Source organism: Salmo salar, chromosome 16 (genome assembly GCF_965601325.2).
Source record: "Salmo salar chromosome 16, fSalSal1, whole genome shotgun sequence".
In the NCBI taxonomy this organism is placed as follows: Eukaryota; Metazoa; Chordata; class Actinopteri; order Salmoniformes; family Salmonidae; genus Salmo; species Salmo salar.
Window position 1 is genome coordinate 41,461,991 of NC_138306.1, and position 27,293 is coordinate 41,489,283.

General features: G+C 45.9%; 1 protein-coding gene across 1 annotated transcript; it reads left to right on the forward strand.

The window, feature by feature from the left end:
• Positions 1-173: 173 nt before the first annotated feature.
• On the forward strand, positions 174-2,479 carry nduab (NADH dehydrogenase 1 alpha subcomplex subunit 11). Its single transcript, NM_001141184.1, has 4 exons — positions 174-261; positions 725-817; positions 1,805-1,927; positions 2,291-2,479. Exons 1-4 carry the CDS (start codon positions 183-185, stop codon positions 2,401-2,403), a joined length of 408 nt encoding a protein of 135 aa, NP_001134656.1. The 5' UTR covers positions 174-182; the 3' UTR covers positions 2,404-2,479.
• Positions 2,480-27,293: the final 24,814 nt, after the last annotated feature.

Sequence of the window (27,293 nt, forward strand, 5' to 3'; positions counted from 1 at the left end):
ACACATTTAAAAAGTAATTGTTTTTTAAAATAAAAAAGTCAACAAAATACTTTTCAGAAGATGTTTGTTTAGCTAATACATGTTTATCAATAAAGTTTTCCAATATTTCAAGTGTCGTCTCCCCCCCCCCCCCCATCTCGCGATATTTCCCCAATGTCTGTGTCCTTCATGTGAAATCCAAAATGGGTTATTGGGATCTGCAAGAGGGGAAAGATTGTATCGAGAAAACATGGATCACCACCAAATTGGGCACAGCTCTAGGTATCTAAATCTAACACAAAGAAAGCCTTTGTGGAAATTAGCTATTTGGCGGTAAAGAGCAGTAAAGTAACACTAGACCCCATAACCGGTTAACGTTAGCTAGCTGCGAAGCTAACTAGCCATAGCATAGTTGACTGTCATTCTAACTAACTAGTGGTAGCTTACTGTACTAGTAAGCAATGTGTTGTTTTCAACAAATGTAACGTCAGCTAACGTTGTTCGGTTAGTTAGTTGTTTAGCCAGCAGTTGCTGTCGGGCAGTACAGCTAAGGCAGTAAATTAAACTATGGATTTTGAATGATGTTTACCAGTTAGCTAGCAAGTTAATCATAGCTAACATTCTTGTGACTTTGAAAGACAAAATACTTGTCAAGTAGGTAGCTAGCTAGTTAACCCAATGCACAGTATTCTAACATCCTATTTTTGTATTGATATATATATATATTTTTTTTTTTTACACACAGGGTTGGTGGGTTCAGCCTATCACATTGTGGCATTCCAGCCTGATTCCGCAATCCAAGCTGTTCAGAGAGCCACAAATGGCACAGTAACCATGGGTATGCATGTCTTTAATCTCATACACTGATAATAATCACCTGGCTTACCGCCATGAAGGTATCCAATCTTACACTTAAATACCTAGTTACACCTCCTAGACCAGTAGCCAACAGTGTTCAGGCTAGAATGTTATCTCAGATCAGTACACTACATTTGTCAAGAAGATTTAGTCCAAGGGCCGTATCCACAAAGCATCTCAGTTGGACTGCTGATCTAGGGTCTGTCCATATAATCTTATTTAGTATGGTCTAAAATGCCAAACTGATCCTAGATCAGCACTCAGCTTTGTGGATATGGGCCCAGGTCACAATGCTGAAATTTACCTAATAAACACGGAGTCTCTACAGTTGCCTCGTTTGAGTGATGGTCAAAGTGTCCGTTTGATCTTAGTGTTTCAATGGTGATCAGATTTTTTGGGGGGTGATCAGATGTTTGTCATAAGGAGTTGTAAACAAACATACAGTTAAGGTGGGTTTATGCCAGTATATGTTAATTTAGGGCTCTATTCAATCATATTCACTTTAGCCATCAACAACATAGCGGTTGTTTTGGCAGTGTCAGAGTGTAATTGCGTTAGAGCTGTCAAATCCACAAGCGACACCTGTCATTATACCTAAAGCGAACATTGCTATTAGCTGCATGGAGTTGCATTGCGAGAGATCCCATGCAGCCTTGTTTACACGTTAAAACAGTGGAATGTGAGATGTAATTTACACCTCGATTAGGCTGATAGAAATCCTCATTATTTAATGATTTTCAATTTGAGAGTCATTACATTTTATATAGCCTACACTTTCTTCTTCTGAACGGGACAGGTGTGGCTTTGTGAAAATGATCAAGTACAGCTGCTCACCGATTTGACAGCTCCAACGCAGTTACACTGCCAAAACATCAGTTATGCGTATGTCGACTATCGCCGGTTAGGCCTAATGCTTTATCTGATTGAATCCAGGCCTTAATTGGTTTTATCTTTCCTTCCATGACAGCTGCCTTGGGGGCGATCTTTGGAATGACCACTTGTCTAGCTGCACAGGCCCGGGATGCTCCTGATGATCCGGTGAACTATTTCCTCGGAGGCTGTGCATCAGGAGTCTTTCTTGGAGCTCGTAGTGAGTAGGCTATATTACATAGTATGCTGAAGATTTGGGTTACATGCAGTAGGAACAAACGTTTTGAAACGGATAAATAAAATGAGCATTCTTATTGGATAAGTTTGGGTGGAACCTCCTCCGTTTCAAAGCATTTTCTTCCGGAGTTTAATTCTAAAAAGTGGTATTTTCCCTTCTGCCCTTGTTAACATCCCACATAGTTACCATATATTGCTGTTATCTATCAAGCGCTATAAGAACTTTGTAGGGCAGTGAACATCTTCTCATCACCAGATGATGTTTGCTTGAGATACAGAGGGGCATCAGAGATTATCCTCTTTCTTTTCCACTAATAACATGTATTTTTTTCTCTATGATACACAGCTCACAGTGCAATGACAGGCACGACGGCGTGTATTGGGCTGGGGACACTGGCCATGTTCACCAAGGTGGGCAAGATGGAGGGCTGGAGATTAGCGGGACCACCCAGGATGTAAACAGCCCAAGGGGGAGACTATATATATATATTGACATGTATATTAAATATTTCTTGAATAAAGTTGTGTAAAAGAGTGTCTACGACAGTCTGTGTCCTGCACCTCCCTGCTTTAGCCACATGGTGGAGACATTGGCTATCTTCCCAGACAATTTGCACCAATCAACTGAAAATTGAAGATTGTGTGTCAACTTAAACAGTGGCGTAAAGTACTTAAGTAAAAATACTTTAATGTACTACTTAAGTTTTTTTTATATATATATATCTGTACTTAATCATTTATATTTTTGACAATGTTTACTCCACTACATTCCAAAATAAAATAATGTACTTTTCCCATATATTTTTCCTGATAAAAGTACTCGTTACATTTTGGGGAGAGGAAAATGGTCCAATCCACACACTTATCAAGAGAACATCCCTGGTCAACCTTACATGCTTCGTTTGTCAATGATGTTGGAGTGTGTTCCTGGCTATCAGTAAATTTAAAAATACAAACAAAATTGGGATGTCTGGTTTGCTTAATATAAGTAATATGAAATGATTTATACTTTTACTTTTGATACTTGAGTATACTTGACTAGAACCAAAAAAATTTATCATATTACTCCAGTGCTAGCCTCTCGACACTGGCTTCCTGTTAAGGCAAGGGCTGATTTTAAGGTTTTACTGCTAACATACAAAGCATTACATGGGCTTGCTCCTACCTATCTTTCCGATTTGGTCTTGCCATACATACCTACACGTACGCTACGCTCACAAGATGCATGCCTCCTAACTGTCCCTAGAATTTCTAAACAAACAGCTGGAGGCAGGGCTTTCTCCTATAGAGCGCCATTTTTATGGAATGGTCTGCCTACCCATGTGAGAGACGCAGACTCGGTCTCAAACTTTAAGTCTTTATCGAAGACTCATCTCTTCAGTAGGTCCTATGATTGAGTGTAGTCTGGCACAGGAGTGTGAAGGTGAACGGAAAGTCACTGGAGCAATGAACCGCCCTTGCTGTCTGCCTGGCCGGTTCCCCTCTCTCCACTGGGATTCTCTGCCTCTAACCCTATTACAGGGGCTGAGTCACTGGCTTACTGGTGCTCTTCCATGCCGTCCCTAGGAGGGGTGTGTCACTTGAGTGGGTTGAGTCATTGACGTGATCTTCCTGTCTGGGTTGGCCCCCCCCCCCCCCTTGGGTTTGTGCCGTGCGGAGATCTTTGTGGGCTATACTCGGCCTTGTCTCAGGATGGTAAGTTGGTGGTTGAAGATATCCCTCTAGTGGTCTGGGAGCTGTGCTTGGCAAAGTGGGTGGGGTTATATCATGCCTGTTTGGCCCTGTCCGGTGGTATCGGCGGATGGGGCCACAGTGTCTCCCGACCCCTCCTGTCTCAGCCTCCAGTATTTATGCTGCAGTAGTTTATGTGTCGGGGGGCTAGGGTCAGTCTGTTATATCTGGGGTATTTCTCCTGTCTTATCCGGTGTCCTGTGTGAATTTAAGTATGCTCTCTCTAATTCTCTCTTTCTCCCTTTCTTTCTCTCTCTTGGAGGACCTGAGCCCTTGGACCATGCCTCAGGACTACCTCGCCTGATGACTCCTTGCTGTCCCCCTTGCTGTCCCCTGACCTGTTCACCGGACGTGCTACCTGTCCCAGACCTGCTGTTTTCAACTCTCTAGAGACAGCAGGAGTGGTAGAGATACTCTGAATGATCGGCTATGAAAAGCCAACTGACATTTACTCCTGAGGTGCTGACCTGTTGCACCCTCGACATCTACTGTGATTATTATTATTTGACCCTGCTGGTCATCTATGAACATTTGAACATCTTGGCCATGTTCTGTTATAATCTCCACCCGGCACAGCCAGAAGAGGACTGGCCACCCCTCATAGCCTGGTTCCTCTCTAGGTTTCTTCCTAGGTTCTGGCCTTTCTAGGGAGTTTTTCCTAGCCACCGTGCTTCTACAGCTGCATTGCTTGCTGTTTGGGGTTTTAGGCTGGGTTTCCGTACATAAATACATTTGATTTCATTTGAGTGGGCTGTCTGGAGCCTTGTCTGCGGCACCTGGGGGTGGGTGCCTGGAGAATTTCATTGCCAGAGAGGAGAATTGTGGGGGTCCCTGGGGTTTGGGGAGAAGAGGCCCCTCTGTATGGGGCTAACCTGTCCCGGTGCAGTGCCACCTTTCTCCCCCTGGGAGGAAGCTGCACCCGGTAAGCAACCTCCCCTACCCTCTCCAGGACGCTGCAGGGTCCCACCCAGTGACTGTCCAACTTGGGGCATCTGCCTTTTTTCCTTAGGGGGCTGTAGACCCAGACCAGCTCCCCAGCCACAAAGTGCCTTCCCCGGGTGTGCACGTCATTGTTCCTCTTCTACCTCACACCTGCATTCACCAGCTGCTCTCTGGCAAAGGTGTGGGCTGTCTCCAGGCAGTCCTGGAGTCTCCGGGCATACTCCGGCCCCGGGGGAACATGAGGGCTATCCAGGGGCCGACCAAACGCCATCTCTGCAGGGGTGCAGATCTCTCTCCCCAGCATGAAGAGGGCAGGAGGTGGAGTTTTGGAAAGCGGAGCGGCATGCCATGAGGACCATAGGCAGGTGCTTGTCCCAGTCACGCTGGTGTTTGGCAGAGACGATGGCCAGCTGCTGTCCAAGCGTTTTTGTTGAAGCGCTCCACAAGGCCATCACTTTGAGGATGGAGAGGAGTGCCTTGGTCGCTGTGGATGGACTCCGCAGCTCCAAACCTGCTGAACATCCCCGCTGTCAGGGCGTCGACGATGGTCTCTGCCTCCTGGTCAGGCAGAGCATAGGCCTCGGGCCATTTTGTGAAATAGTCCATGGCCGTGAGCACCCAGCGGTTTCCACTGTCTGTGGTGGGGAACGGCCAACTACATCCACTCCCACCCTCTCCATGGGAGCCCCCACTGGGAACTGTTGGAGCTGAGCATGAGAGCGGCCTGAGGGGCCCTTTCTTGCTGTGTAGTTGTCACAGCGGTGGCAAAAGTCCTCCACATCCCTGTTGTGCTGCCCCCAGTAAAAGTCCTGACGGAGGCGGCGGAGTGTTTTTGTGTCCAGTCCCCACCCCCCCATGAGTACTCTGGAGCACAGCCTCTCGCAATGCTTTTGGGACCACCACCTTCCACCTCTCCTCTCCTTCCATGCCTGCTGTAGCACGCCATCAGCCAGCCGCAGTCTCTCAAACTTTGACCACAACCCTTTGGTCGCGAGTGAGAGCGCTGTCACCTCTTGCCATGGTGGACTCACCTGCGCCTCTACCCACTGTAGCACTGGCTGTAGGTCTGTGTCCCGTCCCTGCTGCTGCCCCCATTCAGCCACGTCGACAGTCTGCAGCTCACAGCAGACAGGCCCGCTCGTCCGACACAATGTGGCACAGACCCCCTCCTCTGCACACAGCTCTCTCTCCTGTCCCTCTCTCCGCTCACAGTGGCGGCAGCCGTCTGCAGTACAGGGCCGACGGGACATGGCATCGGCGTTGGAGTGGCGTGCCCCTGCCCTGTGCACCACTGTGAAAGTGGAAGCCACAACAGCCAAGAGCTCCCGCCGGGTGACACAGTAGCGGTGCTCATGTTTGTCAAATGTTTTGCTGAAGTACGCCACCACTCTCTCCCCCTCTGGGCCAGCACCCCACCCATGCCCACATTGCTCGCGACTGTGTCCAGGATAAAGGGCAAGGTGAGGTCGGGGGGGGGGGGGCGAGCACGGGGGCCTCGATCAGTGCACGTTTGAGGGTGTTGAAGGCCTCCTCACACTCCACTGTCCAAGTGAAGGCCTTGTCCTTCGGCTGCAGGTGGTTCAGGGGAGCAGTGACGCTTGAGAAGCCCCATACAAACCTCCTGTAGTACGAGGCCAGGCCCAGGAAGCTCTTCAGCTGCCGCTGGTCAGTGGGGGTGGGCCAGTCTCGGACAGCCCCCACCTTGTCCTCCATGGTGCTGATCCCCTCCTTCCCCACTCAGTGGCCCAAGGAGGACACTTCTCTCCTCATGAAGTGGCACTTCTCGGGTGGACCTTCAGACCGGCGGCAGCCACCTGCTCCAGCACACATCGTAGCGCCACCAGGGCTGACTGGAAGGAGCTGCCATGGGCCAGGATGTCATCGAGGTATACCAGACATTGCTGTCGGGGTATGCCATCCAGCACCCTGTCCATCAAACGCTCAAAAGTAGCTGGAGCATTGCACAGGCCGACGCACAGGACCTTGAATTGCCAGTGTCCTCTGTTAGTGGAGAACACAGTTTTGGCTCTGGCCTCTGGGGAGAGGGGCACCTGCCAGTAGCCACTGCGGAGGTCTAGTGAGGAGAACCAGGAGGACCCCTAACCAGGTCCAGCGACTCATCGATACGTGGTATGGGTTGAGTCCTTCCTGGTTACCTCATTCAGTCGCCTGTAGTCCACACAGAACCTCAGCTTGCCCCCCTTCTTAGGAACCATGACGACTGGCGCCGCCCAGGGGCTGTCTGAGGGCTCGATGAAGTCTGCCCGCTGCATCTCCAACACAGCCTTGTCTGCCGCCTCCTGGCGTGCCAGCGGGATACGGCGGGGACGCATCTTGATGGGTCGAGCATCACCTGTGTCGATCTCATGCTGCACCAGATGAGTCTGACCCACCTCTTCCTCACTCAGCGCAAAGCTGTCTCTGAATTCAAACAGCAACTACCACAACGGTTCCTGCTGCTCGGGGTCAAGACCAACACAGTTCCTCTACAATATTAACGTTGGTTGAGAAATATAGAAGAATAATAAGAACATACAGAAGAAGTAGAGACAATATTTCCACAGCTCTACAAGCATCATATTTGAAGTAAGTGTTAAGGTTTTGCATCGGGTTTAGGTTTCTTGAACAACGTTTATGAAAGTTGAGTCGCTGTGTAAGTTAACGTTATACCTTTGGCTCCATTAACAGACAGTTAATCAGATAAGAGAGATCGGTTCCAAATTTTGCCTAACATTATGTTTACGTCTGTGCTAGTAAAACACGCATATACAGTGCAGTGTCGTAAGTTACAGTATATGAATGTTTAGCTAATGTGGGGTAACTAGTAGGCTACAGCTGTCAGTGTTCAGCAAGTTAACATTCAGCAATTTGAAATCCATTAACTCAGTTAGATTTTCGTACTTGAACTCATAACGAACAATTGTTATTATCAATCTGTTAACGTTACTTAAAAGATTACCCCAATTTGCAGATAGCCTGTCTGCTATCGTAAAGGTGTAATAAATTATAGCTAGCTAAGTTACTAATTGCAGAGTAGGGCTAGCCATGATCTAACTAGTAACTTAGGCTGGTAGTTGATTTTAAGGTACAGTTATGATAATGGATATTTGTAATTAAGATTGAGATTGGACTAAAATGGGGGTAATTGGATGCTTAGATGTAATCATCGACTGTCTTATTTTTGCATAGGATCAATTAAACATGAAAAGAAAGGGAGAGATATCAGACTTATTTTTAAAGAAGCACAAACAGGCAGGTCAGGAGCAAACAGACCCCAGACCTTACATCACCACCGGACCCCAGAGCAGCTCCCTACCTGAGGCTAGTCAGAGTCAATGTGGTCAGACTTCACAAGGACCCAGTTTTCATATGTGTTCTTGTTTTGATGGCTGTGGAATTTGTATTGTGATTATACACTAATGGTTCTTGTGTTATTTTAATGTAATAGATGTATCAAGGGATGACACAGAGACCTCTGGCTCTGAGTAAAACAGTGAGCCAGAGCTGCCAGGAGATGTCATCAAGCCCCTCCCAACTGCATCAAGCACCAGATATGCTGTTCCAAAAGGACCCAATGGTAGGCCAGGCCTATACCTTAAACTACACATTTTAGTTAGCAGCTGTTAGTATCTAATCTTGTTGTTCCCTTAATTATACATTTCCATAGAGAAGATGACACATTATTTAATGTGTATTTCAGGCATTTCAAGATCCAGAGAAGAGGGTCCTGTACAGCCGTGTCTGAAAACATTTCCCAGAACTCAGCATGGTACTAGGAAAATGGGCTTTCAACAGCTCCTGGTATAAGGACAATTCATGGCTTGAATATTCTGTAAATCAAGATTCAACTTATTGTTTCGCCTGCCCCCTGACGCCCCCCGCAGGTTGTCTGGTGGCCGGTCCGGGAAGCTCCATCGGGCGAGCCCTGCTATGTATGCTTGGAATCAGCATAAAACGGCTATTGACAGCAACTCATCAATGTTAGATGTCATAAATGATGACCGGAAAAAGAAAGTGAAGGAAAACTGTATTTACATTAAAACAATTTCAGATGTGCTCCTATTAACTGCCACTCAAAATATAGTGCAGAGAAGTCAGAGAGTTTGATGACTCTCACAACAAGGGTCATCTTCTGACAATCTTAGAAGAAATAGCAAAGCATGACCGTCTCAAAGAGAAAAAGATGAATGCATGTGGCAATGCTAAGTACACAAGCCACCAAATCCAGAACAAAGTTCTTGAGGGCTGAGCTGAGGTGGTACAAAGTGAAATAATAAGAGAAGTAAAAGAAAGTGAAGTTTGGCTAGGTGCTAAGTTTGACGTTTTCTAGTGTGCTTGAACAACCTTAACAAAAATGTATTTTCCTTTTTCTCTCTCGCGCCGTTTTCCATATACCCTTGGCACTTTTTAGTTATTTAGTTCACCTTTATTTAACCAGGTCGGCCAGTTGAGAACAAGTTCTCATTTACAACTGCGACCTGGCCAAGATAAAGCAAAACAGTGCGACAAAAACAACAACAACACAGAGGTACACATAAACAAACATACAGTCAGTAACACAAAAGTAAAGAAAAATAGAAAAATCTATGTACAGTGTGTGCAAATGTAGAAGAGTAGGGAGGTAGGCAATAAATAGGCCCTAGAGGCGAAAATAATTACAATTTAGCATTAATACTGGAGTGATAGATGTGCAGATGATGATATGCAAGTAGGGATACTGGGGTGCAAAAGAGCAAGAGGGTAAGTAATAATATGGGGATGGTGTGGGGTGTGATATTTACAGATTGGCTATGTACAGGTACAGTGATCGGTAAGCTGCTCTGACAGTGATGCTTAAAGTTAGAAAGGGAGATATAAGACTCCAGCTTCAGAGATTTTTGCAATTCGTTCCAGTCATTGGCAGCAGAGAACTGGAAGGAAAGGCGGCCAAAGGGAGTGTTGGCTTTGGGGATGACCAGTGAAATTGTCCTGCTGGAGCGCGTGCTACGGGTGGGTGTTGCTATGGTGACCTGTGAGCTGAGATAAGGCGGGGCTTTACCTAGCAAAGACTTATAGATGACCTGGAGCCAGTGGGTTTGGTGACGGATATGTAGTGAGGCCCAACCAACGAGAGCATACAGGTCGCAGTTGTGGGTAGTATATGGGGCTTTGGTGATAAAATGGATGGCAATGTGATAGACTACATCCAGTTTGCTGAGTAGAGTGTTGGAGGTTATTTTGTAAATGACATTGCCGAAGTCAAGGATCGGTAGGATAGTCAGTTTTACGAGGGTATGTTTGCCGGCATGAGTAAAGGAGGCTTTGTTGCGAAATTGGAAGCCGATTCTAGATGTAATTTTTGATTGGATATGCTTAATGTGAGTCTGGAAGGAGATTTTACAGTCTAACCAGACACCTAGGTATTTGTAGTTGTCCACATATTCTAGGTCAGAACCGTCCAGAGTAATGATGTTAGTTGGGCAGGAGGGTACGGGCAGCAATCGGTTGAAGAGCATGCACTTAGTTTTACCAGCATTTAAAAGCAGTTGGAGGCCACGGAAGGAGAGTTGTATGGCGTAGAAGCTCGTTTGGAGGTTTGGTAGTACACTGTCCAAAGAAGGGCCAGATGTATACAGAATGGTGTCTGCGTAGAGGTGGATGAGGGAATCACCAGTAGCTAGAGCGACGTCATTGATATATACAGAGAAAAGAGTCGGCCTGAGAATTGATCCCTGTGGCACCCCCATAGATACTGCCAGAGGTCCGGACAACAGGCCCTCCGATTTGACACACTGAACTCTATCTGAGATGTAATTGGTGAACCAGGCGAGGCAGTCATTTGAGAAGCCAAGTCTATCGAGTTTGCCAATAAGAATGCGGTGATTGACAGAGTTGAAAACCTTGGCTAGGTCGATGAAGACGGCTGCACAGTACAGTCTTTTATTGATGGCGGTTATGATATCGTTTAGGACCTTGAGCGTGGCTAAGGTACACCCATAACCAGCTTGGAAACCAGATTGCATAGTGGAGAAGGTAGGGTGATATTCGAAATGTTTGATGATCTGTTTATTAACTTGGCTTTCGAAAGATTTTAGAAAGGCAGTGCCGGATGGATATAGGTCTATAACAGTTTGGGTCTAGAATGTTTCAGCGGCAGCTTTCCAATCTTTGGGGATCTCAGACAACACGAAAGAGAGGTTGAATAGGCTAGTAATAGGAGTTGCAACAATTTTGGCAGATCATTTTAAAAAGAGAGGGTCCAGATTGTCTAGCCCAGCTGATTTGTAGGGATCCAGATTTTGCAGTTCTTCCAGAACATCAACTGTCTGGATTTTGGGCGAAGGAGAAGCGGCTCCAGCAGCGCGTCGACACCGGCCTCGAGGACGAGGACGAGGTGCCGGGCGATCCGGATGGAGACGATGGAACTCTCGCAGCAGGGAAGGATCTAACACATCCTCCACCGGAACCCAGCATCTCTCCTCTGGACCGTACCCCTCCCAGTCCACGAGGTACTGAAGGCCCCTCGCCCGACGTCTCGAATCCAGGATGGATCGAACGTAGTACGCCGGGGCCCCCTCAATGTCCAGAGGGGGCTGAGGAACCTCCCGCACCTCAGCCTCCTGGAGCGGGCCAGCCACCACCGGCCTGAGGAGAGACATGGAACGAGGAGTTAATGCGGTAATGTGGGGGAAGCTTTAACCTATAACATACCTCGTTCACTCTCCTCAGGACTTTAAACGCGGACTCAGCTTCCGGCAGGGCAGGTGGAGGGGCAGGTTTTTGGTCGAGAGCCAGACCCTGTACCCTGGTGTGAACACCGGGGCCTCACTGCGGTGACGGTCTGCGCAAACTTTCTGGCGTCGTACGGTGCGCTGAAGGTGGACGTGAGCGGCGTTCCAGGTCTCCTCCGCGCGCCGGAACCAGTGGTCCACCGCAGGAGCCTCGGTCTGACTCTGATGCCAAGGGGCCAGAACCGGCTGATACCCCAACACGCACTGAAAGGGAGAGAGGTTAGTGGAGGAGTGGCGGAGCGAGTTCTGAGCCATCTCTGCCCAGGGCACGAACTCCGCCCACTCCCCCGGCCGGTCCTGGCAATAAGACCTCAGAAACCTACCCACATCCTGGTTAACTCTCCCCACCTGCCCGTTACTCTCAGGGTGAAAACCAGAGGTAAGGCTGACCGAGACCCTCAGACGCTCCATGAACGCCTTCCAGACCCTTGACGTGAACTGGGGACCCCGATCAGACACTATATCCTCAGGCACCCCCGTAGTGCCGAAAGACAGAGCCTCTGCAGTTTGTCGGGCCGTAGGGAGACCGGGCAAAGGGAGGAGACGACAGGACTTAGAAAAACGATCCACAATGACCAGGATCGTGGTGTTACCTTGTGAAGGTGGAAGATCGGTTATGAAATCCACCGACAAGTGCGACCACGGCCGTTGTGGAACGGGTAAGGGTTGTAACTTACCTCTGAGTAGGTGTCTAGGAGCCTTGCACTGGGCGCACACCGAGCAGGAGGAAACATAACCCCTCACGTCCTTAGCTAAGGTGCCTCCCACTAAGACAGCGCATCGTCCGACCAATCCCAGGATGACCAGAGGAGGGTAACTTGTGAGCCCAGTAGATCAATCGGTCGCGGACAGCAGACGGAACGTACAGACGCCCAGCTGGACACTGAGGGGGAACGGGCTCTGCACGTGACTCCCGCTCAATGTCCGCGTCTAGCTCCCACACTACCGGTGCCACCAAACAAGAGGCTGGGATTATGGGAGTGGAATCCATGGACCGCTCCTCTGTGTCATACAGCCGGGACAGTGTGTCTGCCTTAACGTTCTGGGAACCTGGTCTGTAAGAGAGGGTAAACGCAAAACGGGTGAACAACATGGCCCACCTTGCCTGGCGAGGATTCAGTCTCCTCGCCTCCCGGATGTACTCCAGATTGCGGTGGTCAGTCCAAATGAGAAAAGGGTGTTTAGCCCCCTCAAGCCAATGTCTCCACACCTTCAAAGCCTTGATGACAGCCAACAGCTCCCGGTCCCCCACATCCTAGTTTCGCTCCGCTGGGCTGAGTCTCCCAGCCTCAGACGCGTCCACCTCCACTATGAATTGCAAAGACGGATCCGGATGAGCCAACACAGGAACCAAGGTAAACAAAGCCCTCAGCACAGCACGGCTATCCTCGCCGTAAGGCGATCGTTCTCCTGTATATTATGAGTACAACGACTGCAGTTAGAAGGCATCATGTTAATGTTACTACTTAGCCTCGGCTGTTGGAAGTCCTGATGAACCATGTCCAGATAAAATGTCCCGAGTGAAAAAGTTGAATGAAAACAAGTTGAGTGAGGGGAGAACTAAAAATATAAACGGTAATTAAAAAGTAAAAACTGTAAAGTTGTCAGGTAGCAAAGTAAGGTTGGCAACAATACGCACAGCAGCACATAAACAAGTCTGCAAGTTGTGACCGGAAATGACGCTCAGGGATTCGACCTTCCTGACTCTGACCCATTTACGAACAGTTCTGACCATTCTACCTGCCCTGACCACAAGCCTGACTGCCATTCTGTACCTTACTGACTCTGCCCAGGATTACGGACCTCTGCCTGCCCTTGACCTGGCTTTTGCATGCCACCTGTTTGGTCAATACACATCTGTGATTCTAGCTGTCTGCATCTGGGTTCGATACATTGCTGGAGCAATTCCGCAGATTCCCTACAAGGCATCAAGCCACACCAGTAATTCCCCAGACTCTCAGCAACCCTGCTACCAGCGGCAATTCTTCCCAGCCTACCCCAGTGTCCCTAGAACCCTGCTTACCTCCTCCGGAGCATTATGCTGGAGTTTCTGGAACCTGCCGGGCCTTTCTCTCCCAGTGCTCCCTCGTCTTTGAGCTACAGCCTTCTTGGTTGCCCTCGGACCATTCGAGGATAGCGCACATCATAACGCTGATGTCTGAGAGGGCACTCGCCTGGGCTATGGTGGTGTGGGAGCAACAGTCTACCGTCTGCCTCAGTCTGTAGGAGTTTGTGGCCTGATTCATGCAGTCTCCTCTGAACAGTTGATGTTGACATATGTCCTCTGCAGCAGAGGTAACTCTGGGTCTTCCTTTCCTGTGGCGGTACTCATGAGAGCCAGTTTGATCATAGAGCTTGATGGTTTTTGCAACTGCATTCGAAGAAACTTTCAAAAATTCTTGAAGTTTTCCAGATTGACTGACCTTCATGTCTTAAAGTAATGATTGACTGCCATTTATCTTTGCATATTTGAGCTGTTCTTGCTATAATATGGACTAGGGCTATCTTCTATATATCAACCATACCTTGTCACAACACAACTGATTGGCTCAAATGCATTAAGGAAAGAAATTACACAAATTAAATTTTAACAAAGCACTCCTGTTAGTTGAAATGCATTCCAGGTGACTAACTCATGAAGGTGTTTGGGAGAATGCCAAGAGTGTGCAAAGCTGTCATCAAGGCAAAGGGTGGCTACTTTGAAGAATCTAAAATATATTTTGATTTGTTTAACAATTTTATGGTTACTACATGATTCCATATATGTTATTTCACAGTTTTGATGTCATCACTATTATTCTACAATGTAGAAAATTGTCACGGGCGTCGTACAGATTGGACCAAAATGCAGCGGGGGTATACTCATCTTTTTTTATTAGGCAGAAAGAAGGAAAACCAAAACAAAACACACGTATTAAAAACCACCAACGATAAACAGTCCTGTAAGGCTTACAGCTATACAAAGAACAACTACCCACCAAATCCCATAGAAAAACACCCCTCTTAAATAGGACCTTCAATTAGAAGCAACTAGGAGCAGCTGCTTCCAATTGAAGGTCAACCCAACAAACACCACATAGAAATAGACATACTAGAACTAACATAGAAATAGACTAACAAGAACATAACCCAACAAACCCCGAAACACTCTAAACAAACACCCCTCTTAAATAAGAACATAGCCCAACAAACCCCGAAACACTCTAAACAAACACACCCCTGCCACGTCCTGACCAAACTATAATAACAAATAACTCCTTATACTGGTCAGGACGTGACAAAAATAGTAAAAATAACGAAAAACACTTGCATGAGTAGGTGTGTCCAAACATTTCACTGTTACTGTAAGTATTCACACCTCAGAGTCAATACTTTGTAGAAGCACCTTTGGCAGTGATTACAGCTGTGAGTCTTTCTGGGCAAGTCTAAGAGCTTTCCACACCTGAATTGTGCAACATTTGCACATTATTCTTTCAAAAGATTCTTCAAGCTGTGTGAAATTGGTTGTAGATCAATGCTAGACAACTATTTTCAGGTCTTGCCATAGATATTCAAGTAGATTTAAATCTAAACTGTCTTCTTGGTAAGCAATATTTGGCCTTGTGTTTTAGGTTATTGTCCTGCCGATAGGTGAATTCATCTCCCAATGTCTGGTGGAAAGCAGACTTAACCAAGGTTTGCTCTACGATTTTGCCTGTGCTTAGCTCCATTCCGCTTCTTTTTTTATCCTGAAAAACTCCCCAGTCCTTATCGATTATAAGCATACCCATAACATGATGCAGCTACAACTCTGCTTGAAAATATGGAGAGTGGCATTCAGTAATGTGTTGTATTGGATTTGCCCCAAACATAACACTTTGTATTCAGGACAAAAAGTTACTTGCTTTGCCACATTTTTTGCAATATTACTTTGGTGCCTACAGGAAAACAGGATGCATGAAATTCACTGCTCGACTGAGGGACTTTACAGATAATTGTATGTATGGGATACAGAGATGAGGCAGTCGTGCAAAGCTGTCATCTAGGCAAAGGGTGGCTACTTTGAAGAATCTCAAATATAAAATATATTTTGATTTGTGTAACTCTTTTTGGTTACTACATGATGCCATATGTGCCATAGAAAATAGTAAAAATAAAAAAATAAACTTGAATGAGTAGATGTGTCCAAACTTGACCTTTTCCACATTTTGTTCCGTTACAGCCTTATTCTAAAATTGATGAAATTGTTGTTTTCCCTTCATCAATCTACACACAATACCCCATACGTGACAGTAGTGGAGAAGGTGGAAAGTTTTAAGTTCCTCGGCGTACACATCATGGACAAACTGAAATGGTCCACCCACACAGACAGCGTGGTGAAGAAAGCGCAGCAGCGCCTCTTCAACCTCAGGAGGCTGAAGAAATTCGTCTTGTCACCAAAAACACTCACAAACTTTTACAGAAGCACAATCGAGAGCATCCTGTCGGGCTGTATCACCGCCTGGTACGGCAACTGCTCCGCCCACAACCGTGAAGCTCTCCAGAGGGTAGTGAGGTCTCCACTGTGCATCACCGGGGGCAAACTGCCTGCACTCCAGGACACCTACAGTGAGGGAAAAAAAGTATTTCATCCCCTGCTGATTTTGTACGTTTGCCCACTGACAAAGAAATGATCAGTCTATAATTTTAATGGTAGGTTTATTTGAACAGTGAGAGACAGAATAACAACAAAAATAATCCAGAAAAACGCATGTCAAAAATGTTATAAATTGATTTGCATTTTAATGAGGGAAATAAGTATTTGACCCCCTCTCAATCAGAAAGATTTCTGGCTCCCAGGTGTCTTTTATACAGGTAACGAGCTGAGATTAGGAGCACACTCTTAAATGGAGTGCTCCTAATCTCAGCTTGTTACCTGTATAAAAGACACCTGTCCACAGAAGCAATCAATCAATCAGATTCCAAACTCTCCACCATGGCCAAGACCAAAGAGCTCTCCAAGGATGTCAGGGACAAGATTGTAGACCTACACAAGGCTGGAATGGGCTACAAGACCATCGCCAAGCAGCTTGGTGAGAAGGTGACAACAGTTGGTGCGATTATTCGCAAATGGAAGAAACACAAAGGAACTGTCAATCTCCCTCGGCCTGGGGCTCCAAGCAAGATCTCACCTCGTGGAGTTGCAATGATCATGAGAATGGTGAGGAATCATCCCAGAACTACAGGGGAGGATCTTGTCAATTATCTCAATGCAGCTGGGACCATAGTCACCAAGAAAACAATTGGTAACACACTACGCCGTGAAGGACTGAAATCCTGCAGCGCCCGCAAGGTCCCCCTGCTCAAGAAAGCACATATACATGCCTGTCTGAAGTTTGCCAATGAACATCTGAATGATTCAGAGGACAACTGGGTGAAAGTGTTGTGGTCAGATGAGACCAAAATGGAGCTCTTTGGCATCAACTCAACTCGCCGTGTTTGGAGGAACAAGAAACAAGAACATCAAGAGGAACAAGAACACCAGGAACACCATCCCCACCGTCAAACATGGAGGTGGAAACATTGTGCTTTGGGGGTGTTTTTCTGCAAAGGGGACAGGACAACTTCACCGCATCAAAGGGACGATGGACGGGGCCATGTAACGTCAAATCTTCCCTCAGCCAGGGCATTGAAAATGGGTCGTGGATGGGTATTCCAGCATGACAATGACCCAAATCACATGGCCATGGCAACAAAGGAGTGGCTCAAGAAGAACCACATTAAGGCCCTGGAGTGGCCTAGCCAGTCTCCAGACCTTAATCCCATAGAAAATCTGTGGAGGGAGCTGAAGGTTCGAGTTGCCAAACGTCAGCCTCGAAACCTTAATGACTTGGAGAAGATCTGCAAAGAGGAGTGGGACAAAATCCCTCCTGAGATGTGTGCAAACCTGGTGGCCAACTACAAGAAACGTCTGACCTCTGTGATTGCCAACAAGGGTTTTGCTACCAAGTACTAAGTCATGTTTTGCAGAGAGGTCAAATACTTATTTCCCTCATTAAAATGCAAATCAATTTATAACATTTTTGACATGCGTTTTTCTGGATTTTTTTGTTGTTATTCTGTCTCTCACTGTTCAAATAAACCTACCATTAAAATTATAGACCGATCATTTCTTTGTCAGTGGGCAAACGTACAAAATCAGCAGGGGATCAAATAGTTTTTTTCCCTCACTGTACACCACCCAATGTCACAGGAAGGCCAAAAAGATCATCAAGGACAATAACCACCCGAGCCACTGCCTGTTCACCCCGCTATCATCCAGAAGGCGAGGTCAGTACAGGTGCATCAAAGCGGGGACCGAGAGACTGAAAAACAGCTTCTATCTCAAGGCCATCAGACTGTTAAACAGCCATTACTAACATTGAGTGGCTGCTGCCAACATACTGACTCATCTCTAGCCACTTTAATAATTAAAAATTGGATGTAATAAATGTATCACTAGCGACTTTAAACAATGCCACTTTATATAATGTTTACATACCCTACATTACTCATCTCATATGTATATGCTATACTCTATACCATCTACTGCATCTTGCCTATGCCGTTCGGCCATCGCTCATCCATATATTTTTATGTGCATATTCTTATTCATTCCTTTACACTTGTGTGTATAAGGTGGTTGTTGTTAAATTGTTAGATTACTTGTTAGATATTACTGCATGGTCAGAACTAGAAGCACAAGCATTTCGCTACACTCTCATTAACATCTGCTAACCATGTGTATGTGACAAATAAAATTTGATTTGATTTATTGACAAAACCAAAACAGGTTTTTAGAAATGTTTGCAAATGTATTAAAAATAAACAACTGAAATATCACATTTACATAAGTATTCAGACCCTTTATTCAGTACTTTGTTGACGCACCTTTGGCAGCGATTACAGCATCGAGTCTTCTTGGGTATGACGCTTCAAGCTTGGCGCACCTTATTATTTGGGGAGTTTCTCCCATTTTTCTCTGCAGGTCCTTTCAAGCTCTGTCAAGTTGTATGGGGAGCATTGCTGCACGTTGCTCTGGCTGGGCCACTCAAGTGCATTCAGAGACTTGTCCTGAAGCCACTCCTGCGTTGTCTTGGCTGTGTGCTTAGGGTCGTTGTCCTGTTGGAAGGTGAAACTTCGCCCCAGTCTGAGGTCCTGAGCGCACTGGAGCAGGTTTTCATCAAGGATCTCTCTGTACTTTGCTCCGTTCATCTTTCCCAAGATCCTGACTAGTCTCCCAGTTCCTGCCGCTGAAAAACATCCCCACAGCAGAGAATCTTGTTTCTCATGGTCCTAGAGTCTTTAGGTGCCTTTAGGCAAACTCGAAGTGGGCTGTCATGTGCCTTTTCCTGTGTAGTGGCTTCCGTCTGGCCACTCTACCATAAAGGACTGATTGGTGGAGTGCTGCAGAGATGGTTGTCCTTCTGGAAGGTTCTCCCATCAGCACAGAGGAACTCTAGATCTCTGTCAGAGGGACCATCGGGTTCTTGGTCACCTCCCTGACCAAGGCCCTTCTCCCCGATTGCTCAGTTTGGCCGGGCGACCAGCTCTAGGAAGAGTCTTGGTGATTCCAAACTTCTTCCATTGAAGAATGGTGGAGGCCACTGTGTTCTTGGGGACCTTCAATGCTGGAGACATTTTTTGGTACCCTTCCCCAGATCTGTGCCTCCAACAACACCATGGACAATTCCTTTGACCTCATGACTTGGTTTTTGCTCTAGGGGCGAAAGAAACGCACACCAATTTAGGCGAGGTGCTGACTAGCGGAGTAGAACACTTAAAAAAATAAAGAAGAGCCACACACTCTAGGAACTCAGATGCAAAGAATATTTATGTCCAACGTTTCGGCAGACAAGCTGTCTTCATCAGGGTATAATGACAAACACTGCGGGGTGACTCATTTATATACAGTCAAAAGACACACACAGGTGTCTGTAATCATGGTTACATGGATATCATTGGTTAATTCTCATATATTAAAATAGCTTACAAAAACATAAATGGATAGCGTACGATCATAGATACAATTTGGCTACATAAGCCTACAAACATTTACAATAGCAAAATCACAATAATCACAACATTTATAAGTGCCATTGCATTGAGCACAGCCATTACGTTTGTATTTTCCATCCAGTAGGGGCGCAAATACATGTTGTGCAGGGATATCTTGGGGTGGTAAATCAGAGTTTCCCAATTGAGGTTTCTGCCCCGCGAGAATACGACCAAGGGAAGGTCTGAAAACACATTACCGATACTATCATCGCATCTTAGAATGTGCCAATGTTTGTGAACGATTCCCTTAATTTGTTCAGAGCACTTAGAATAGCAGGTAGTTAGAACGCAAGAATGCTTATTTTTGCGAGACTGACCTTGAAAAAGGTCATGTCTCATTTTGTTTAGAATTTTCTCAATGGCAGTATTAATCTGACCATTTTTGTACCCCCTCTCCTTGAATTTTCTTTGCGTCTCAGCCATATTTCTGTCGAAATCTGATTGTTTTTTTGCTCTGACATGCACTGTCAACTGTGGGACCTTATATAGACAGGTGTGTGCTTTTCCAAATCATGTCCAATCAATTGAATTTACCACAGGTCGACTCCAATCAAGTTGTAGAAACATCTCAAGGATGATCAATGAATACAGGATACACCTGAGCTCAATTTCGAGTGTCATAGCAAAGGGTCTAAATACTTTTGTAAATAAGGTATTTTAAGTTGTTTTATGTTTAATACATTTGCAAAAATTCCTAAAAACCTGTTTTCGCTTTGTCATTATGGGGTATTGTGTGTAGATTGCAAAGGATTTTTATTTATTGAATCAATTTTACAGTAAGGCTGTAACGTAACAAAATGTGGAGAAAGTCATGGGGCCTAAATACTTTCCGAAGGCACTGTATATGCTTGGTTTTAATAGTGTCATAGACATTGCACTTTCTAACCCACTTTGCTTTTATAGAATTTCATATTTCTGTTTGGTTTCTCTCAAAGCGCTACCCCGGTTTATTAACTCAGCAGGGTTTTGAGGGACAGCATAAGTTTTTGTCCTTTTCAGTATGTTTACCCCTGCACTTAACGGCTGTAGCTTCTGTCTGTTGATACTGTATATATACAGTTCTTGTCAGAGAATCCCATCAGGATTGATAGAGTAGCGTGTGTGAGTCACGATGGAATGTGAACTTACAAATCCTGCCATTCCCAGTCTGTGAGTCAGCTGTGACTCAGAGGTAAACCCTCACCACTCAATAGGTCCGCCCTTCACCCCCTCATACCTGGGCTCTGTTTAAATACTTTGTGATGCTTCAACCGTTTTCCACCTCCTCTTGAGTTATCACTGGTCTGACTTGGCTGAGATGGTGTAATCTATGCAGTGGGAGCCTTGCCGCTTCACTTAGCCGACTGAGTGAGCTTGATCAGTAATTACTCCAAGGAAAGTATTCACACAGGGTTCAGTTGGTAGCTTAGTATTATGCTGGACCTTTCCCTCCATCCATCACTGCTTGGAACTCAACTTCCTGTGACAGTCCCTGGAGAGGATCCCTGTGATAATTCCCCTTTTTTATCATTTGGCGCAAACATTTTCATTATTAACACAATGCAAGCATAAGTGCAAACAATTTCTGCCTTCAATGTTTACATATTTGGGTAGCCTAATTATTTAGAGTGATGTGAAGTGCCTTGCATCTTTCCTGTTAAGACCCACCTTGATTGTTCACCGCTGGGACAGGGCTTAATAATATAATATGCCATTTAGCAGACGCTTTTATCCAAAGTGACTTACAGTCATGCGTGCATACATTTTACGTATGGGTGGTCCCGGAAATCAAACCCACTACCCTGGCATTATACGCGCTATGGTCAACCAACTGAGCTCTGAAGGACCCCTTGATGATCTGCATTATTTATAAGGCAGGTTTTTCCGTCAGTGGTTGAACCAGGCTGAGCCTTCAGTCAGCGGTGGGCTGGCTATGGCTGTGGGACGGTGTGGTGGAGGGAGGGTAGCAGAGGGACTTTACAGGGGATCAAGGACTTTCAGAATGCCCAATTACACCTCACCTGTTTGGCAGCCATTTGCCTAGGGTTGAGGAAAAACTAAAGACATGCACATCAGTATTGGCATGTTGGAGAAGGCCTTCATGGTGTTAAACCATTGTTGATGTACCATGCAAATAAAAGCGCATCCCTCCAAAATGTATTTACAGGCGATTACTATAAATATTATGTTTCAGTACATAAACACGGTAAATGAGATGCGAAAATACAGCTGCATCATGTTGGTTTCCTGAGGTAACCACATGACATGAAAGACATTAAGGAGATAGTATGTGTGTGTAAGAGACAGACAGAGTGAGGGAGAAGGTATGGCCAAGAAAAACCTGGATGCATACAGTGAGGGAAAAAAGTATTTGATCCCCTGCTGATTTTGTACGTTTGCCCACTGACAAAGAAATGATCAGTCTATAATTTTAATGGTAGGTTTATTTGAACAGTGAGAGACAGAATAACAACAAAAGAATCCAGAAAAACGCATGTCAAAAATGTTATAAATTGATTTGCATTTTAATGAGGGAAATAAGTATTTGACCCCTCTGCAAAACATGACTTAGTACTTGGTGGCAAAACCCTTGTTGGCAATCAGAGGTCAGACGTTTCTTGTAGTTGGCCACCAGGTTTGCACACATCTCAGGAGGGATTTTGTCCCACTCCTCTTTGCAGATCTTCTCCAAGTCATTAAGGTTTTGAGGCTGACGTTTGGCAACTCGAACCTTCAGCTCCCTCCACAGATTTTCTATGGGATTAAGGTCTGGAGACTGGCTAGGCCACTCCAGGACCTTAATGTGCTTCTTCTTGAGCCACTCCTTTGTTGCCTTGGCCGTATGTTTTGGGTCATTGTCATGCTGGAATACCCATCCACGACCTATTTTCAATGCCCTGGCTGAGGGAAGGAGGTTCTCACCCAAGATTTGACGGTACGTGGCCCCGTCCATCGTCCCTTTGATGCGGTGAAGTTGTCCTGTCCCCTTAGCAGAAAAACACCCCCAAAGCATAATGTTTCCACCTCCATGTTTGATGGTGGGGATGGTGTCTTGGGGTCATAGGCAGCATTCCTCCTCCTACAAACACGGCGAGTTGAGTTGATGCCAAAGAGCTCCATTTTTGTCTCATCTGACCACAACACTTTCACCCAGTTCACCCACAACCTTTAAGAGTGTGCTCCTAATCTCAGCTCGTTACCTGTATAAAAGACACCTGGGAGCCAGAAATCTTTCTGATTGAGAGGGGGTCTGTCACGGCCAAAGGATCGGACCAAAATGCAGCGTGTTCATAGTTCCACATATTTTATTTACCGTGAAACTAAATGCAATACACTAAATACTTGAATACACAAAAACAACAAACCGTGACGCAGAGAGAAAACACACTACTCAAAAATGAATCACCCACAAAAACAGGTGGGACAAACATCAACTTAAATATGACCTTCAATTAGAGACAACGACAACCGGCTGCCTCTAATTGGAGATCATACCAAACAAAACCAACATAGAAATACAAAACTAGAAACTGAACATAGAAATACAAAACATAGACAAACACCCCCTGTCACGCCCTGACCACTCCACCATAGAAAATAACAACTTACTATGGTCTGGACGTGACAGTACAGCCCCCCCCCCCCCCCCCCCCCCCAAAGGTGCGGACTCCGACCGCACCTACATAAAACAACAACAACAAATAAAAACCAAACAACAACCCCCCCCAACAACAAAAACCAAAGGGAGGGTAGGGTGGGTGACAAAAGTCTATGGCGGCTCTAGTGTTACACCCAGAATCTTCCTCTCCCTCCGATCCTCCAGCAACAGAGGTGGCTCTGGCTCAGGGCGTAACCCCCGTTCCGCCCGCAGATCCCTCCGCTTCTGTAACACCGGCCTGTGAATCATTATCAGAGGAATCGGACTGTAAATCATTACCGGAAGCTCTGTGCTGCAGACCACCGCTGGAGGTTCTGGCTTACAGACCGCCGCTGGAGGATCTGGGCTGCAGACCGCCGCCGAAGGCTCTGGTCTGCAGATCGTCGCCGAGGACTCTATGTTGCAGACTGTCTCTGAGGACTCTGGGTTGCAGACCATCGCTGAGGACTCTGGGTTGCAGATTGCCGCTGAGGACTCTGGGAGCGTCGCTGGAGGCTCCGGACTGGGGAGCGTCGCTGGAGGCTCCGGACTGGGGAGTGTCGCTGGAGGCTCCGGACTAGGGAGCGTCGCTGGAGGCTCCGGACTGGGGGGCGTCGCTGGAGGCTCCGGACTGGGGAGGCGTCGCTGGAGGCTCCGGACTGGGAGGCTTCGCAGGAGGCTCCGGACTGGAGATGCGCACTGGAGGTCTGATGCGTGGGACTGGCCTAGGTGGCACCAGACTGGTAACACGCACCTCAGGACGAGTGCGGGGAGCAGGAACAGGACACTCCGGACTGGGCATGCGCACTGGAGGTCTGATGCGCGGAACTGGCCTAGGTGGCGCCAGATTGGTAACACGCACCTCAGTGCGAGTGTGGGAAGGAGGCACAGGACGTATCGGACTATGGAGGCGAACTGGAGACCAGGCATGCTGAGCAGGCCTACTCCTTCCTGGCTGAATGACCATCTTCGCCCTACACCGGTGAGGAGCTTGCACCGAGTGAGTGCGTATGGGCGATATTGCTCTTCATCCACTCGCTCCTCAGCACGCCCGCTCCGCAGTGCTCTCAATGCCAGTACCTCTCTCCGGAATCTTGCGTCGAGCTCCGCGCTTGACTCCTTGACTGGCTCCGGTTCACTCCACGGCTCTCTCCGATAAGCACGGGAAGTTAGATCAGGTCTCCCCCCTGACATCGCCAAACTCCCCATATGCCCCCCCCTGCCTCTAAGCCTTGCCTCTCAGTGCATATAGCGCCTCGTAGCATCGTCGCTCCCTTTTTGCTGCTTCGATTTCCTCCCTCGGGCGACAATACTCCCCAGCCTGCCTCCAGGGTCCTTTCCCATCCAAAATCTCCTCCCAAGTCCATTCCTCCAGCTGCTCCTTACCACACTGCTTGGTCCTTTTTTGGTGGGTGATTCTGTCACGGCTGTTCAAAGGATCGGACCAAAATGCAGCGTGTTCGTAGTTCCACATATTTTATTTACCGTGAAACTAAATGCAATACACTAAATACTTGTATACACAAAAACAACAAACCGTGACACAGAGAGAAAACACACTACTCAAAAATGGAGATCATACCAAACAAAACCAACATAGAAATACAAAACTAGAAACTGAACATAGAAATACAAAACATAGACAAACACCCCCCGTCACGCCCTGACCCTTCTACCATAGAAAATAACAATTTACTATGGTCAGGACGTGACAGGGTCAAATACTTATTTCCCTCATTAAAATGCAAATCAATTTATAACATTTTTGACATGCGTTTTCTGGATTTTGTTGTTGTTATTCTGTCTCTCACTGTTCAAATAAACCTACCATTAAAATTATAGACTGATCATTTCTTTGTCAGTGGGCAAACATACAAAATCAGCAAAAAATAATTTTTTCCCTCACTGTAACTGTAACTGTAAAGAAGAAACAACAATGAGGGAGCATTTGACTTGGCCCAAATTCACTGCAAGCAGGTTGTCCATCAGTAGTGCTTAGAGAGTTGCGAGAGGCAGAGTGGGGCAATAATTCATCCAGCTACTGGTACAGTAGGACGGGAGTCGATCGTCGTTACGATCCCAAATCACATGCCTCCCTCAGCCAGGCTTTCAGAAATGAGGGGATATCGGTGGACAAAAAGAAGGGGAGTGACTAAGTGGCTCAGATTTCCTTTGCTAATTTCCTGGCTTTAATGCAGACAGTTTGGGCAGATCTCATCTAGTTGTTTGTCTGAGAGACTGTGTGGTGTTATCAAGCACTGAAAGAGGTTGCTTCACTCAACACCCTCAGACCACATCAATCCGTAACATCTCTATGGGAGATATAAGCTTGGGCAATGGAAAACTGACAGGAAAGATCAACCTACAGTACTGTACCTCAACCACATCTAATGATATTTGAATCTGAATCATTTTGAATCTGATCCAATCTTATCAGTCCTAGTGGATAAACTTGGAAAAAGAACATTATGTTATGGTTGGTAGAGCATGGTGTTTGCAACACCAGGGTTGTGGGTTCGATTCCCACGAGGGACCAGTACGGAGGGGGACCAGTGCATTCACTACTGTAAGTCGCTCTGGATAAGAGCGTCTGCTAAATGACTAAAATGTAAATGTATGGTTTGGAAAATTACAAGGTTCATTCTTACCAGAGCAAGGCTGATGGGTTAGTGTTCTAACATGTATCCCTTATTAACAGAATGAAAGACATTGAAGAGGAACCCAAATATGTCGATGGTTCAGCGATATCTGAATATGTGACATGTAGAGTGTTTTTGCAGGGATCATTTTGAACCTGGTTTGGCTGGGGATGAGAAGGAGGAGATCCATGGGAGTCCTGGTTGGCATTGTTGATGTATCAGAGGAAGTAAAGGCTTGCGCCTGACAGTATTCTAAATGAAAAGGTCACATTGTGATGAATGAAGGTCCATAGACTCACGTCTGCATGCTGGGCGAGCGTGTGAAATCCCACATTCTACACAAACCAAACAGCAACAACTTCCAGCCAACTTTGTGGCTCAATGGCTGAACTTGTAATCATGTTTTCAACATAATTTTTTGAAAGAGCATCATAGGGGATGTGTGTTCCAAAATGATGAGCCTATTAGCATGGAAAGCGATTCAGAAAGGTCCTTGCAAGTACAGTGAGTCATTTTTATCTTTCAATTCCCATTAAAATGGACATGTCTTTGTGGGTGTACTCATATACAGTGCCTTCGGAAAGTATTCAGACCCCTTGACTTTTTCCACATTTTGTTACGTTACAGCCTTATTCTAAAATTTATTAAAGAATTTTTTCCCTCAAGAATCTACACACAATAACACATTATAACAAAGCAAAAGCAGGTTTTTAGAAATGTTAGCACATTTATTGCTTATTTAAAATAAAACAAAAACAGAAATATCACATTTACATACACTACTGTTCAAAAGTTTGGGGTCACTTAGAAATGTCCTTGATTTCAAAAGAAAAGCACATTTTTTATCCATTAAAATAACATAAAATTGATCAGAAATACAGTGTAGACATTGTTAATGTTGTAAATTACTATTGTAGCTGGAAAAGGTAGATTTTTTTAATGGAATATCTACATAGGTGTACAGAGGCCCATTATCAGCAACCATCACTCCTGTGTTTCAATGGCATGTTGTGTTAGCTAATCCAAGTTTATAATTTTAAAAGGCTAATTGATCATTAGAAAACCCTTTTGCAATTATGTTAGCACAACTGAGCAAGAGGACAAGCACATTAGAGTGTCTAGTTTGAGAAACAGACACCTGACAAGTCCTCAACTGGCAGCCTCATTAAATAGTACCCGCAAAACACCAGTCTCAACGTCAACAGTGAAGAGGCGACTCTGGGATGCTGGCCTTCTAGGCAGAGTTCCTCTGTCCAGTGTCTGTGTTCGTTTGCCCATCTTAATCTTTTCTTTTTATTGGCCAGTCTGAGATATGGCTTTTTCTTTGCATCCCAGAGTCACCTCTTCACTGTTGACTTTGAGACTGGTGTTTTGCGGGCTACTATTTAATGAAGCTGCCAGTTGATGACTTGTGAGGTGTCTGTTTCTCAAACTAGACACTCTAATGTGCTTGTCCTCTTGCTCAGTTGTGCTAACATAATTGCAAAAGGGTTTTCTAATGATCAATTAGCCTTTTAAAATTATAAACTTGGATTAGCTAACACAACGTGCCATTGGAACACAGGAGTGGTGGTTGCTGATAATGGGCCTCTCATA

Bases quoted from the DNA above. Each gene is read 5' to 3' on its own strand.
- nduab (NM_001141184.1), top strand. From the start codon at position 183: ATGGGTTATTGGGATCTGCAAGAGGGGAAAGATTGTATCGAGAAAACA. The intron at 262-724 runs GTATCTAAATCT...TTTTACACACAG, and splicing joins CAAATTGGGCACAGCTCTAG to GGTTGGTGGGTTCAGCCTAT. The intron at 1,928-2,290 runs GTGAGTAGGCTA...TATGATACACAG, and splicing joins AGTCTTTCTTGGAGCTCGTA to CTCACAGTGCAATGACAGGC.